Genomic DNA, 17,219 nt, shown 5'->3' with positions numbered 1-17,219 from the left:
GAGAGATGGTCAGATAGTATTCCCCCTCTTTACCCCCTGGCCAGTTACAGGACCCAGCCAGCTTTACCCCCCCACCCCCCACCCCCCCACTTCCCCCGGCTATAGACAGGAAGAGCTTACAGTACACGCGCCATTCATACACATTCACACGCGCGGTGGGGAAGCAAAGCAATGAAGCCGCACCAGTGACCGTGTGGACACAGGTAAAAAAAACCCAATGCTTTTCCATTACGCTGAGAAAGCCTCCTCTGTCTTTTCGGACTTCATTATTTGCAGTGCCAATTGCAGAGAGAGTGGAGAAATAGGCAGAGCAAGGTGGAACTGGGCTATAGAGTTACAGCAGCCACACCGAGCGAAGCACCAACATGGAGCTGCTGGCACGGCTGTTCTGCCACTGCTGCCGAACACAAACGTAACAAAACAAAGTCTCGAATGATGCGGGGACTATTATTAGTTCACTACGCTTAATAGATCTGCTAATATGTCTGTGGGTGTGGGCCATGTGTCGGTGCAGCCCCGCTCTGCTCTGGTGAGGACAGTGAGGCTGTTCTTTTTACCTCGGTGCGGTCGCAGCTAAGAGCCAAATTCAGCCAGGGCCACCAGAAGTGACACACTTCACTCTGCTGTACTGCTCTTCAAAGGCAAAAGGCAATAACTGGTCAGGATGTGAAAGTGAGAAATCTTTTTTATTGCCCTGCCAAATGACTTGGACGATCTTTGAAAACATGGTGAATTTTTGACTTGGTAAGACATTATTATCCATCCTCTTATCCTCCTCTGACCCAGTGTTGGCTAGCAGAAATGACCAGATCTCATTTTCAACCAAAACTGAAGTTACAAAGTATTGATTTCTTATTGTGAAATTTAACTTGAACTACAAATCTTCAGACCTTAGCTGCGATGTTAATGTACCACAATCCTCTTTGTGTACAAATGAGTTTTGATGACGTCACATGACGCAAACTTTGGGGGTTAGTTTGCATGGACTGCTGCAATATAGTTGCATATATTTCAATATATATAGCTAAATCCTTTTAGGATCATAAGACAACACATTTAATAGTGAAGTGCATTGTTGTATAAGTAGTGCTTCTAGTACTTGTTTTTGTAATGATGCTGCTAGCTTAAAGTTGATGTAGCCAGTGAGAGCCGGAAACTGACGCATCATCAGGGAGCTCTTGGGACACTTAGCAGCTGTTAAATAATCTGAGATGAGGTGCCAGCGGCCCACTCTACAGGCTACTGAAAACAACATCGATCATGTTTTAACCTACTTGTGTTCTGCGGCCAACTCCGGACCCCTCTCGCCTCTGTTGCTTTGTGCAACTCCATTTAGTGAATTTATTTAAACATTAGGCCATGCACCAAAGTGGAATTTTGTTCTTGGCAGTCCTGTGTGTGTGTGTGTGTGTGTGTGTGTGTGTGTGTGTGTGTGTGTAGATGGGTGAGCTGCCCATACTGTACTCTTTCATGCCTGCTCTCAGATTAATGAGTGGGTGGTGTTATTCTACGAGCTCGCCACTCATAGTGACACGAGTTGCTTCATCAATTTAACCACAGATAGTGTGTTGGTGTGTGTGTGGGGGGGGAGTTAGGTGCGTGGAGTCAGTGTTTAGCTACTCCACTCCAAAGGCTTTGTCTGTCTGCTGAAGATGAACAATTGTACATAATTTCACCAGGTAACAGGTATGCAGAGTGCGTGGGCACGCACACACACACACACACACACACACACACGCCAAGGGTGTATGTAACTAATTACAGTTACTCTTGTTACTGTAATTGAGTAGCTTTTTTGTGTAATTTGTTGAGTAATCTGGCTTTAGGTGCAGTGATTTACAGCACAGTTCCTCGTGCTTCAGCCTGGGCACCGGTGCTCTCAGAACAGGACAATAGTAGTAGAAGTCCCCTGATATCAACCCAAAGAAGCCACTGGAGCACACGGATCACTGGTTATAAATTTAATGTAGGTACAAGGACTAACGTTTCGACGCACCTGCGTCTTCCTCAGAGTCAAACAGTAGTGCTAAAGGCATAGGAGGTTTAAATAACCTTCCTATCCAATGAAGCGAGGATGGGAGGGGACCTCTCATTGGCCAATAACAAAACCGCACATCATCACAAATCAGTCAAGAGAAAAATCTACAATACATCTTAGTATGAAGAACAGAAACAGTAGGCTGCTGTTTGACTCTGAGGAAGACGCAGGTGCGTTAGTCCTTGTACCTATATTAAATTTATAACCAGTGATCCGTGTGCTCCAGTGCCTTCTTTGGGTTGATATCCAGAGACTTCCACTACTGGCTTTACTTTATTTTGATTTTATTTTTTTATTTTTTCCAATTAAAAGAAAAGTAACTCAGTAACTTTTACTCCAAGTACATTTTAGCTACTTTTTACTTTAGCAGATTTTTATACCAGTACAGTATACTAATTTAGTAGACTTTCAACAAAGTAACAATACTTATGCTTAAGTACTCGCTCATACTCTCTCATCCACACATAAATGATACATTCTCTCTTTCTCTCTCTCTCTCTCTCTGTCTCTCTCTCTGTCTCTCTCTCTCTCTCATACACACACACACACACGCACACACTGTTAAACATACACCGTGCTCTGAATGGGAATGACCTTGCTGTGTTTCCCCATACTGCACCGGCAGCACCCCCCCCACCCCTCCCTCCCTCATTGCACTTCAAACACATTTCATCTGGAAAAACCCTTTAAATAGACGTGACCTTTGACTGAAAATACGCCCACTCACTAAATCGACATTTAGAAACACTGTCTGCTGCGTGTTTGTCAAAATACAGGCTGGCTGTGCAGCGGCAAGAGATATAGAGACAAATCCCCCCCATTTAGGGGAGATAAGAGTTGCTGTAGCCAACGAGCCCACCTTTTAAAACATCAGTCACACCCAGGTAGAGGCTTGGTTCATCATCAGAGGTGGCACATTGATCGGTCCATCTGTAATAAAAAAGTTAAAGGTGCTGTGTGTGGCATTTTAACATCAATAAATCATTACCACATTCATTTTGAAATAGTATAATTACCGTGAAAAAACACGACCATTACCAAGAAGATGGTCAGCCCCTACGCTGCATTTTAGATTGAGTGCCACCAGGTCGGTTTTTGCAGGAAATGTCCTTTATTGTTGTGTGGCACAAAGGGACATTGCTTTATGGCACAAAACAGGAAGAGAGATGCTACTCCAGTTTCAACTTAACTTTTGCTAACTTCATTACAATGCATACTCTGCTGTTATTAGCTGTTATTGGCTCTTATACTTATTGCTTTTCAAAACAAACGGTCAAAAAATTGTCTCATTTGTTTACGGTAATTATACCAAGGGATCACAATTAATTTGACCTGGATATATTGATGTTTAAAAATGCAACATGGAGCATCATTAAAGAGCTAGATGTAACAGAAATGGGCATCAAATGGACAGAGCGTCACTCTGAATCAAGTCTTTCTTTGTTCTTTGCCCGTCCAAAAACCATTGACATTGCCCTTTAGGTAATCAGGTTATCAATAGGCAATGACAAAGTTCAGTGTTCTGCCAATCTTGACCCAATGGGCATTTTAGCTGAGTGCAGAGTGAACCTCTGAAACCTCCTTAGTGACAATTTGATGATGGACAATATGGGCACTGGTTCAAAAATGCTCTGAAGGAACATTGGCTGATTATCAAGACATGTTGATGCTTTTTTGGCAAGAGGTTAGTTCAGAGAGGGAGGGAGCGCGAGATTGGACAAACAAGGCCGGTTTTGACTTGACTTGGTCACAAGGACAAGCGGGAGCAAAGCAAAAGTTCCTAGAGATAGAGGGTGACACTCAAGTCATATGACACAGCAGGTGCAATGTGTGCATGTGTGTGATCATGTGTGGCATGTGTGTATGTGTGATCATGTGTGTGTTGTGTCGTGCGAGCGCTGTCATGGACAACTGTGTTTATGTAACCCCAGGAGTTTGCCACCCGTGCCTCGTAAATGTCATGTGAATATCGGAGCGGGTGAAAAAGTCACAGAAAGAGGCGCGCAGCACACCAGATCCTCGAACTAAGTCAAAACAGAGTCCGCATGGTCAGATGACATCGGCCTACATGTGCTAAAGACGGTTTATATAGGCGGCAGGACGGCTAAGTGGTCAAAGAGACCATCTTGTGAAAGGAAGGTATCAGCTGCAGGGGAACTGTTCTGATGAATTTCGACCATCAATAAAAGACCACAAAATCACAAAATTAAGGTATTAGGCTACATTGGCATGAAAGGGAGAATACTCGTTGGAGTGTTGCTTTTCTCAGATGACAAAGTAATGAGCCACTTTGTTATTGTTGTTTGGTTTTCTAATGTCTGGTTAGTTTTTAAGCAAACATTGAATGGCGTCAAAGCAAATCTTCTTTTTTGACTTCTTTGTCGCCATGTCACAAAATCCCAAAATGAATGTCTTGCATTGGACGCTGGTGTGAAAGGGAGAGTGGTCGCTGCTGTGTTGCTTTTCTCACACGGCAAAGAAATGAGCCACTTTGTCTGAACGCTGTCTGGTTCGTTTTTTTTAGCAAACATTGAATGACATATTAAAGTGAATAGTTTGGGATCTTCTTTGTGACTTCTCAGTCTACATCTCAGACAAATCAGAAAAATGGTGATGGGGTTTGATCGTTTTGATAAGAGGGTGCATGTCCCCTGCTGGGATCGGTGCGGTAACAGCTGCCTGAAGCACACACACAGTGCATGTCGCTGACGGGGCGCTGGCAGGGCTCAGCTGAGAGCAGCCGCCGACAGCTTATAGTGCCCGAGATGCGCCGGAGCATCTTTGTTCTCTGTATCCTTAATTTATTCCAGCACACTGTCTTTCAGCTGCACCCTTCACATTAATTCACCCATAAGCAAATCACCGGGAGCTGAATCGGTGCAGCCACAGTCTTCTACTGTTGGCAGCTGAGCAACTCCAATGTTAGAGCAGCTGGAGGTCAAGCACCTTGCTCCAGACTTTCTGAGGATTCGAACCGACGGCCTGGTCGCACGAGAGAGAGGAATCGGAGCATAAGAGCATTGAAGCACCTCAAGCGAATGGCTGAACTTGATAAATTGGTTTATGTATGTTTTGCATCCAATGTGGGGAAATGCTAAATATACACATTGATTCGTCAAGCAAACACTTTTCAGTGCATTTAGTTTGGCATGTTTTTATGGACAAATGTCAGTCATTTAGAGCATTTGGTGGTTAATATGGATGGCAAATGCTCATCATAGGGGCACAAGGCTCTTTCGCAATCTCGATGTTAATGCCACTTTCCCAAATGGAGTGTAACGTATACACTCCTCCAACACCCATGGGGAAATCGTGTTCAGTCTAAACTGGTAGCATGTAAATCAAATGGTAGGTTAAGTGTTGGTTTTAGGTTGCGCTCTGCTCGCGAGTAACTTTAGCTTGCACACACATGATCGTGGCTGCATTCGTGCATTTATCCTGCATCCATCCTGTATTCATTTATTTCCCCTTATTCCCCCTGCAGACAGTTCTATTTGAGGATGGAGCAAAAGCGTTGCAGTAGTTCAGTAAGCATGCAGTCAGTGGGACTTCTGTATACTTATTGGCATGGTAAATCCCTTTCATGTTTACATCCAGATTGTACCTCTTCTCACTCGACCAATCTGAATTGACGAGTCGTCGCGTCCGCTGCCATGCTGTAGGTGAATGCCACATGGAGAGGGCTGAGCTCCACGCTTAGATTCAGCATTGAGTGGGTTATTTTTTTGAGAGGAAGCTGTTTTAATGATATGGTTGTTATGTAAGTCACTCACGCTGCCTCTCCAACTGCGTAAGGTAGAGTAGAGCCTCGGTTGTCCTTGGGAATGAAAGTTTTTGGGACAACAGGAATGTGCGGATTTTTACAGTTATATTGCAGGCATTTAACTGCAGAGGTTCTTACAATGAGCTTCAATAAGTTATTATTATATAAGCTTAAACACATGAGGAATACAATGAAATGCTGAGCAGAAGCTTTGAATTTGAAACCTGCAAGCACTTGTATTCTCACATGGCCTGTGTAGACTAAATTTTGGATGTCTTAGATCTGTGATATGCTCACTTTCCCTCAACCTGTCTGATCTACTTCTACTTCAGTTAGTGTTTTGCTACATTTCCCAGAATGACTTTCAATTACCCCAGATGCAAAATGGTGAGTCTAGAAAGAAGCCCTTGCTCTTTGAATCTGAGGGACTGACGCAGAAACCTTGGTTAACGGCGTATTGGATAGCTGAAAAAAAATGTTATGAACGCCCATTGTAGCGGCACAAAATGGGCCCGGAACGACAAAATGGGCCCAGAAATGTAAGGTACATCGCAAATGGCTCAGTGTTAAAGAACATTGTTAAAAGGGGGCTATATAAAGCTTGTAGAGACGCATTTACAATTTTCTTTTCCTCTACAATTCAGGTCAAGGATGCCTCATCTACTCTGAAATGACAATATCAAACCTGTTATATATTGTACTCTTTAGAACCCAGTAGCAGTGTAAAATCACAGCCACCGATAAACCGACACCGTGTTCCATTCATATTCTGTGTCAGATGAATCAGACATGGATTTATCAGTTTCCCACTTGGCAACGCATCAAATACCAGCTCACAAATAAACAATCCATTATTTGATTGTGTTGGATCAATATCAGACCGCTGGGCTTGCTGAGAAGATTTAAGGCGGCGACTGTCCTCAGCAATCATAAACACCATTTTATTATTTCATAGTCTTTATTCTTTATTAGCTGGTGCGTGTGAATAAATGAACATTTGACAAACATTAGAGGATGACTACAAGACATACAAACAATACAAACATTAGAACATGACAAGACATACAATAAAAAAACAACCATAGACAGCTTCAATTGACAAAAACAACAAAACAAAAATGAAAATGATCAATAACAAACCACAAAAAATTCCAGTCATTATTGAATATTTGCTTGGTTATAGTTCACGTGGGTATATCTGTGTGCAGTCATATGGTCTTCTCCATGAGTTGTCGTTTCAATCTTTTATTGAAGGTGTATTTGCTCTCTCTCTGTAATGTGGGATGGAAGAGTTCCAATTAGTGATGGCTCTGTAAGTGACTGTGTAATGGATTGTGTGTCATGAAGATTAATATTTATAGTTTTATCATATTGCATTTATTGCTTATTTTAGCTTTCATAAGATCATTATGAATTTGGCATGCATTTAACTGACCTCATTACCAAGATTTATTAGTTGTAATCCATTTGTGCGGATGAGAAATAGTGTTTTTTACTGTTTATCATAACTCGACAGGATGATGCATTGATACGCTGACTTGAATGACACTTTCATAGGGTAGGTCACTATTTTCTTTAGTGTTTATTTAGGGAAAGTTGATTGAGTGCACACGCTGTTTTTAGAAATGCCCTGCCTCACATTCTCACTGTTGCACACATTCACACTTCCACACATGAAGGCTGTCCAGTATTACAACTGTCAGTGTCATAAATTTACCATTAACATAATAAACCATTAATGTATTAACAATGTGAAGTTAATGGTGAAATAATCCTGTTAACATAATGCATTTCCTATTGAGGTAATAAAAGTTGCCATTTATGTAATATTTTCCTGTCCCCGTAATAATTACTACACAATTTGGTTTTATTACATTAACACAAAAGTTTAAATTTTTAAATGTAATCCATTTACAAGAATCACCAAAGACCTCGTCCATACATTTTCATCCCTTTTTTAAATGTAGCATGATAGTTAATAACCAAATTTGTGAATGGGTGACAGTTTGACTTCTGCATTTATTAGATTATCAATTGAGTTATTTCAATTTTGAAAACTGAACATTTCAGCACAGGAAAAAAGGAATTATTACTGGATTATTACAGTTTAAAGTTATTATAAAGCTATGCAGTATTACAGTTTTATTACTTCAGTGGTTTACAACATTGATTTGTCGTACTTCAAGTTACCGCCTAGAGATTAACAACCGAACCTCACGTTACCTGACCTCACCTACATCGACCCGTGTGTCTGTTTACCAGTGAAACAGCGCTGACACACTGCGGCTGCCATTTAGCATCTGCTGTTGAATTTGACGCGTCTCTGCGAGGAGAGCGTGGGTCATAACTCACGGCTCAGAGCGGCTCTTCAGATGATCTGTTTTCCTTCTCACGCCACAGCTCATGATCGATCATGACTCCCTCCTTTTCAGACAGTTATACATTTTTAGAGCCCCTCGGACTCGGCCGCTGCGCTCCTCGTTACGGTGCAACAGCGAGCGTGTCCCCAGGAGGCACGCTATACTATCTGGAGCGCTGCGTGTTTTCGCCCCGTAAGACACACTCCTGTGGCAGCATGACGAACAGTTCTGTCCTCTTGTGGGTTGGGAGAAAAGGTGCTTCACGCTCCTCAGCACCAGGAAATGCTCTTTGCTGTCAGTTGCTGTCCGGGCCTCGAGGCTGCGGAGCGGCCGCCTTGAGGGGCGCGGCTTGGCAAAATCACTGTCATCCAGGGTCAGAAATTAACCCATCAAATTTAAAAGTGATAATTTGAAGCACCGTTTTTTATATTTCAACCCTGTACACTTTTGTTTTCAGTGAGTTGTCAAATATTCACACGTTACTGTGACTACGGTCCCCCGTGGGCCACCGTAGATGAGTCATGGGAGCCTTTCATCGGGGAATTCTTTCCAGTACATTCTGGGACAGAAAAATGAAGCGATTTTTGATCAGGCAACAACCAAACACGCAGCCTGAAGCAGGAGAAAATGTTGGCACCACGCAGGCAGCAGTAGGAGAAAATGCCAACCTCAACACAAACCACCGCATCAACAACAAATAAAACAAAAACCTCAACAATCGAGGGGTGGAAGATGAACCGGTTGGGGACAGAGAGGGGAAACCTATTCTCTTCTGTAAGGCCTGCTGCCAGTTTCCAGCAGTGGGAAAGAAGATTAAACAAATCTTGGTGGTACAAATGGAGTGTTTATTTGTCCTTATGCAACGGAAATGTATTATTTCATAGTTAGATAAAAATTGCAGCCATAAATCCAAAGCCAAAAATCAGATCAAGGGGGCAAAAAATGCCATCTGAAAAAAAAAAGTAAATTTCCTACCCTGCTGTCCCTGCTGCTAAATCACTTCTTAAACCACAGCTTTTACGGTCCGTTATATAATTGGGGTTTACTTCTGTAATTACTGTGGGATTTTCCCATTTTATATTGTTTAAACCCTGCTTTCATTTTTTTTGTGTTCATCTAATTGTTTTTTACTTCTTATTGTTTCACTGTAAATATTCTATTATTATTATTATTAGTATAGTAATAATAGTAGTAGTAGTGTTATTTCTTTCTTTCTTTCTTTCTTTCTTTCTTTCTTTCTTCACGTTTCATCTGTCACTGACAGGAGGAAGTCCTGCTCTCTGAGGGGGAAGGGGTCTGCAGGCAGTGTGTTTGGATGTGACGGGTTGTGTTTAGGTCTCATGCTGTGAGCTAATTAATTGCACTATAAATCCCTGTTGGGGAGCTTGCTGCTGCCATGTCGCCGGGTTTCCTGGGAAACCTTGAAGGGGTTTCCCATAAGATTTAATCTTCTGCTAGATCAAGCAATAGTTGGTAAACCATGACTAATGTGAGCTGCTAGTGGAATGGAAAACATAGCTGCCAGGTATTGATTGTCGTTGGAGATGGGAAAGGTTTCCGACCCTCTGTACATAGGAGCTTTTTAACTGAGCGTGTATGCTCAGCATGTTCATACAGCACCACACAGTCACACTGGGAGCTGCCCAGTACAACCACAGTCTTCTACTGGTGGCCAGTGTGCAGGTGGGGAACCTTGATGGTAGTTGAGTGGTTTTTCCTGCCCAGATTTTCCCAGTCAGTGCTACTATTCAAACCAGCAACCTAGTCTAGTCAAGTCTAGTCATGTTTATTTATCACAAGCATGTCTCAAAGGGCTTTACATACCATCATATACAAACATCACTATACCATGGTACATCATATATATACTGTATATACTGCATTGAAACCTTCAGGTTACAAGCCTTTAACTGTAACCTTTAGGCTACTGCCACCTCCAGCCTCTTCAATAACATACTGTATATTCCACAAGCAATATTTGTCAGCATCTATGTTCACATGCTACATTTTTAGTTAAATAACATTTCAGTGTTTGATGATGTTTGATGATGGGAACAATTTTTATTTAACTATTAAATAAAACATTTGTGTTGCATAACGGCAAATAAAAACTCCATTTGTACAACTAAGATTTCTTTTAACTTCTTTCCCAAATCTGGTTCCTGTTCCAGTCCCAGTCGGGGTTCTGCTGCAAGTTGCAGCCCTAAAACTATGTATATTATGTGTATGTGAGGCCCTGTTGTCCCTGTACCACGCATCTCAGTAAGTCCTGTGAAATTCTGGAAGTTGTCAATATGTCTCTGTACCAATGTCAACAAGGCAAATTCCTGTATATTTATTGCACTTGGCAAATGAAGTGATTGACTGAGAATCCAGTCTGTGAAAGTGTTACAGTTACCTACTATCCTATTAGAAATTCCCAGTATTTGTTTTTACTTTGTTTTATCAGTCATTTTGTGGGTGTAGAGTAGGTGTCACTTTATTCAAGAGGTGGATATCTAATTTTAGAACCAAACTCACTTCTCTAACTTCATAGCTCCTGTTGAATGGAGAACAATGAATGCCAGTTCCCTTAAAGCTTAAATACAAAGTTTAGTCCTGTTGAATCCCCCCCGCTCCATGCCAACACCACCCCTCTCCACACACACACACACACACACACACACACACACCCCTTGTTGTTTACCCCCTCCGGCGGTGGAATGCTTTTACACCCTGGTCGAGGCCGAGAATGAGACTGAACTTGATGGAGGCCCAGGCCTGCAATGTCCCGCATTTTGTGCTGAGCCCAACACTTTGGTCCACACGCGCTGTACAGGACGGGTGGGGGGGGGGTGAGGGTGGAGGTGGGGGCGTTGTGGGGGCCCACAGCCACCCCTCACATTCTACACAGGCCTGGGAAAGTCAGGGACGAGGGCCCAGCAGGGTGTGGAGGTTTGGACAGACCTTCTAAGCCTACTACTCCCCCGGGGAATGATGAGCTTGTGTCTGCTGTACTTGTGAACAGAGCAGGGGGTGAAAATCCAGGGTGATGGCCTCACTGTGGTCAGAGTGCAACCAAGGATGCTAATTTTGTCTCTCGTCTCCCCCTCTCTCTCCTCCCTCTCTGCCCCCTCTGTCACTGCAGTCATAACCAGAGGACCACGGCGTTTCGGCATCCTGTGACCGGACAGATTTCTCCGGAGAACGTGGATTTTATCCTCCAAGAACAGTGAGTGTCTTTAGGTTTATCTCCTCTGCAGCGCCGGGTATATAAAAGGTTCTTAGCTGTTGAAATGAAAAATTGATCTTGATGCCAGAATCAGTGGGCTACATTGATTTTCTCCAATTGTTTTGAGATATATCAAAACTAAAATTGTTTTGATCCTCATCCAGGGAATGAATGCCATTTATATACTGTTTAACAGTTATTTCTTTTATCCCTGTCTTGAAATGATCGAACGATGGAATTAAAGTTAATGTCAGAGCATTTTTATACGTTTTTAAAAAATGTTTCCCCTGCCCTTCTGGTGATGACAACCTTTTTTTCCCGAATAGTTTATGGTTTGTTGTAGAAGTAAAAGGTGGCATGACTCTTGAGGTGACTATGACTTTGTAAACTTCCACCACATGCCTTTAAGTATAAAACTTAGTGACATAATTTGAGCAATTTTTCAAGACTATTCGGGAGTTGTACTCTTGGATTGATACTGTAATGGGTTTCAAGGGAAGTTCAGTGTTGTTTTGACTGGGCCAAGACGCGGGCCTTTCATCTTATCAGACTGGCTTTGTTGTGTTAAATAAATGAGTGAAAGAAGAAAGTGTTGGTGGATTTATCAAGGACCTTTAGTGCTGCTGGAATGTGTTCACTGTTTGGTGATGATATAGCAGGAGTCAATAAGATATTAAAAGGATGCTCTCTCTCTCTCTGTTTGGACCATTAGAGTTGGAAAGTGCAGGTAAATGCACTTTTTGTAACTTTTCTGAAAACTGCTTAGCAGTATTCTCCATCAAATATCCTTGACATGCACAGTTTGTTGTAGCATTATATAAGCCCTTCCTCAACCTCGACATATTGGTAACCCTCAACTGGATGCTGTTGCCATGTTAACATTGTTATGTGCAAGGACATGTCAGTCTGTGTCAGTGAGTATTCCCCATTGTTTCTTATTGGTATAAACAAGAGTTTATCATGTCCTTTAATGAGGGGAAGACATTTAGCCTACATTTAGAATTTTAGGCATTCCTTTTTACTACTATTACTACTACTACTACTACTACTACTACTGCAACTACTACTACTACTACTACTACTGCAACTACTACTACTGCTACTACTACTACTACTACTACTACTACTACTACTACTGCTACTACTGCTACTACTACTACTACTACTGCAACTACTACTACTGCTACTGCTACTGCTACTACTACTACTACTACTACTACTACTACTACTACTGCAACTACTACTACTGCTACTGCTACTGCTACTACTACTACTACTACTACTACTACTGCAACTACTACTACTACTACTGCTACTACTACTACTACTACTACTACTACTGCTACTGCTACTACTACTACTACTGCAACTACTACTACTACTACTACTGCTACTGCTACTACTACTACTACTGCAACTACTACTACTACTACTACTACTACTACTGCTACTACTACTACTACTACTACTACTACTACTACTACTACTACTACTACTACTGCTACTGCTACTGCTACTACTACTGCAACTAATACTACTACTACTACTACTGCAACTACTACTGCTACTACTACTACTACTACTACTACTACTGCTACTACTACTGCTACTACTACTACTACTACTACTGCTACTACTACTACTACTACTACTGCTACTACTACTACTACTGCTACTACTACTACTACTAATACCACTACTACTGCTACTACTACTACTACTACTACTACTGCTACTACTACTACTACTGCTACTACTACTACTACTACTACTACTACTACTACTACTACTACTACTGCAACTACTACTGCAACTACTACTACTACTACTACTGCAACTACTACTACTACTGCTACTACTACTACTACTACTACTACTACTGCTACTACTACTACTACTACTGCTACTACTACTACTGCTACTACTACTACTACTACTACTACTACTACTACTAATACCACTACTACTGCTACTGCTACTGCTACTACTACTACTGCTACTACTACTACTACTACTACTACTACTACTGCAACTACTACTACTACTACTGCAACTACTACTACTACTACTGCAACTACTACTACTACTACTGCTACTACTACTACTACTGCTACTACTACTACTACTAATACTACTACTACTACTACTACTACTACTGCAACTACTACTGCAACTACTACTACTACTACTACTGCAACTACTACTACTACTGCTACTACTACTACTACTACTACTACTACTACTACTACTACTACTACTACTAATACCACTACTACTGCTACTGCTACTGCTACTACTACTACTGCTACTACTACTACTACTACTACTACTACTACTGCAACTACTACTACTACTACTGCTACTACTACTACTACTACTACTACTACACTACTACTGCTACTACTACTACTACTACTACTGCTACTGCTACTGCTACTGCTACTTCTACTACTACTAGTACTACTATTACTGCTAGTAATAGTAAAGTAGTGCCTTGCCCCCTGACCTTGAAGCTCTCTCCTGTAGGCCTTCCACATTATGGATATAAAAACTAAATACCGCCCTACAAAACGTCTCTTCATCAGAAGAAGCTGTCATGCAGCAGTGCCTCTCTCCTCCTCCACCTTTCACCTCCTCTTCCTCTCTTTGCCTCTGAGTGTCTGGGTCTGAGAGCCCACAGCACCAGAGGCGGAGACTGTAAAGCTCTGGCCTTACAGGACCTGGAGACATCAGCACCATAGTCTACCTCTGGCTTTGAACCGAGGGCCTGACATCCTTCACTTGCCCCCAGAGCCTCAGCTGGCAGACATCTGAAACTCTCTGCCCCGCGGCAATATGGCTAATTTGACTAAAATTAACTTCTCCTCAAAACTCCTCACAAAACTTCATACAGCTTTTTTGAGTGCTCCCTGGTGATTTGGCTAAAATGACTGTCTTGGTCCACAAAATTATGGTTTAATGATAATCCCAGTTATTTGGCTAGATGTCACGATTATCAGTATTGATGATTTGAGGAACAAAATAATTTTACTGCACTTTTTTGCACCTTTCAACTACAGCAGGCGTTCTAAATGAATTGAAATTAAATGTTGCTGCTATGCCGTATTCTACAGAATACACAATTAAGTGACGTAGATTGCACAGAAAAAAATCTTTACTACCTTTCTCCTCTCTCCTCAGCTCTTATTTTCTTACCTAGCACCTCTCCATCACTTGCATTCCTTGTTAGGGTGCTGTGGCTCTGACCTTTGCACTCCTTACTTTTAGCTACTTGTAGTGTTGGTGATCTAGCAGTTGAACCTTATTCTCCTATTGCTTTCACTGTAAGTCACTCTGGTTAAAAGGCCTAAAATGTTACACTGATATCCAGTTCGATCAAGATGATTGAATTAAGTAGCGAACTGAACAAAGGGAAAATTTTGGCTACATTTGGTAAACATTTAATGTAAAAAAAATGATAAATCCCAAAAACCTTTTCAACCTTTTATCATTATTATTACACAAGCATTGTATACATATATAAAGATAAAATAATTACAAATATCAGGGGAGCAATTCATACATTTTCAATGGTAGAAAGCCAAGAAATATTCAAGGCTTTGCAATTATCAAGTGCCCTTTTCACTCTATGTTTCTCACTGTTTCTTTTTTGCCATTTGCATATTTTCCATATAGAATAAACAGGTTCAAAATAAAAAGTATCTTTTCCTCAGTATCCTTATTTATGATAAAAAAACAACATGTTAACAGCTAAGGTTCAGTGATGAAGGCTGTGATAAATGGAAAAAAAAGGAACATGCTTTTTCAAAATGTCATCATTGTACAGTAAGACCCTAAATCACTTCACTAAGTTACATAATCAGGTTGCGTTCAGAACAAAATCAGAAGGAAACAGGTTCCACTGTAGAGAAAAACATTTCCGTCTTTCCTTTTTAAATTTCCCCCATGCAGATTTCAACAACAGGAAGAATTTAGCTGCACTTTGTGAACAATTAATGAAGAAAAGCAGCTAACATAAGCCATTTCAATGTGTTGCTTTATTAGACGTATTCAGGTTCCACTGTAGAGAAACATTAGTTTTCTTACTGTAATTTCCCCACGCAGATCTCAGCTGGAACAAAAATTCAGCCAAGAGCAATTAATAGACTTGCAGCTACAAATCTAATGAAACAACACATAAAAATGCATTGGAGTTTCCCTGCACAGACTCAGAGACCACAGCGCTGCCTTTCCACTCCGCTATTTTCTCTTTTCGCTTTTTTTCCCTGTCACCCTCTCATTGTTTTCCATTCCCTATTCTCTCCATCCTCTATTTCCATCCGTCCCGCCCAATCACTTTTTCTGTCATTTCGCTTTCCCTGCTTCCCCATTCTTCATTTTTTTTTTCCAGTCACGACCTTTTTCTCAGAAATCTCCCTTTCTCATTCTCCCTCTTTCTCCCTCTTTCTCTGCATTTTTCCCCATCACTCTTTCCCCTCTCTCTCTCTCTCTCTCTACCCATTTCCCTCTTTCCCACTCTCCCGCTTTTCCTCTTCTCTCTTTCTCTCTCTTTCTCCCTCTGTTTCACACCATTACTCTCTTTTTCTCTCTCTTTCCCTCTCTCTACATCCCTGTCTCACTCTCTCTCTGTCTCTCTATCTGTCTGCCCATATCTCTCTCTTTCTATCATGCTCTATCCCTCCATATCTCCCTACCCCATCGCCCTCTCTCTCTCTCTCTCTCTCTCTCCCCCTCTCCCTCTGTGTCTCTCTCCCCATCTCTCCCTCTGTCAATTCATTTCAATTCAATATGCTTTATTGGCATGAATCTTAAAATTAACAATGTTGCCAAATCTTCAATTACAATAGGTGATATGATAAAGTACAGTGTAATAAAGTATTCCCTGCTCTTCCCTTCGTATCGTATGTGTGTGTGTGTGTGTGTGTCATTATCTCTTTAGTAGTGGATGTTCCTGCGTACTCAGCTCCTAAACCCACAAGTAATTATCCGTAGATCTAGTGGATGCAACTACTGTTAGTGTGTATGAGAAAAGATCAAAATGACCTGGGTCAGTTATTAATAAATGATTAAAAAAGAAAAACAAGCAAACAAACAGATTAAATGAAGAAATGAGTATAAAGGACACAGATGTAGTCGCTCAGTATCTCCTCTCAGTATGTGTCAGAGGTTTATCTGACAGTAAGAGGGCTGTTCGTCCTTCTCCCATGAACAGTTTGAACTATTCTTCATCATTACAGACTCTTACTGAAGAGGATTTTTCACATTTAAGCAGAAAGTGCGTCTCTGTCAGTTGGTGGTCAGCCCCTTAGTCTCTCTCTCTCTCTCTCTCTCCATCTGTTCTCCTTTCCTCCCCCTCTCTCCTCATTTTCTCTCCCCATCACTCTCTCTCTCTCTCTCTCTCGCTCTTCCCCTCTTTTTGTCTCCTCTATCTCTGTCTTTCTCTCTCTCATCTCTCCTCTTTCCCTCCCTCTCTCTCCTCGTTTTCTCTCCCATCACTCTCTACCTCTCTCACTCTTCCCCTCTCTTTTTGTCTCCTCTCTCTCTCTCTCTCTCTCTCCATCTGTCCTCCTTTCCTCCCCCTCTCTCCTCATTTTCTCTCCCCATCACTCTCTCTCTCTCTCTCGCTCTTCCCCTCTTTTTGTCTCCTCTTTCTCTGTCTTTCTCTCTCTCCATCTCTCCTCTTTCCCTCCCCCTCTCTCCTCATTTTCTCTCCCATCACTCTCTACCTCTCTCGCTCATCCCCTCTCTTTTTGTCTCCTCTCTCTTTCTCTCTCTCTCCATCTCTCCTCCTTCCCTCCCTCTATCTCCTCATTTCTCTCCTCATCACTCTCTCTCTCTCTCTGGCTC

General features: G+C 41.7%; 1 protein-coding gene across 8 annotated transcripts in view; it reads left to right on the top strand.

Moving 5' to 3' along the window:
- Nucleotides 1-17,219, top strand: part of LOC139917574 (pleckstrin homology domain-containing family A member 7-like) — a 136,794-nt gene that overhangs the window by 53,249 nt on the left and 66,326 nt on the right. For all 8 annotated transcript variants that reach the window (XM_078283080.1, XM_078283077.1, XM_078283075.1 and 5 more), the window contains one exon: nt 11,289-11,372. In XM_078283080.1, the coding sequence (XP_078139206.1) occupies nt 11,289-11,372 (84 nt within the window). The remainder of the gene's footprint in view (nt 1-11,288; nt 11,373-17,219) is intronic.

The sequence above is a fragment of the Centroberyx gerrardi genome, chromosome 4 (assembly GCF_048128805.1).
Source record: "Centroberyx gerrardi isolate f3 chromosome 4, fCenGer3.hap1.cur.20231027, whole genome shotgun sequence".
Classification (NCBI taxonomy): domain Eukaryota; kingdom Metazoa; phylum Chordata; class Actinopteri; order Beryciformes; family Berycidae; genus Centroberyx; species Centroberyx gerrardi.
This window is presented reverse-complemented; position numbering and strand designations above follow the sequence as displayed.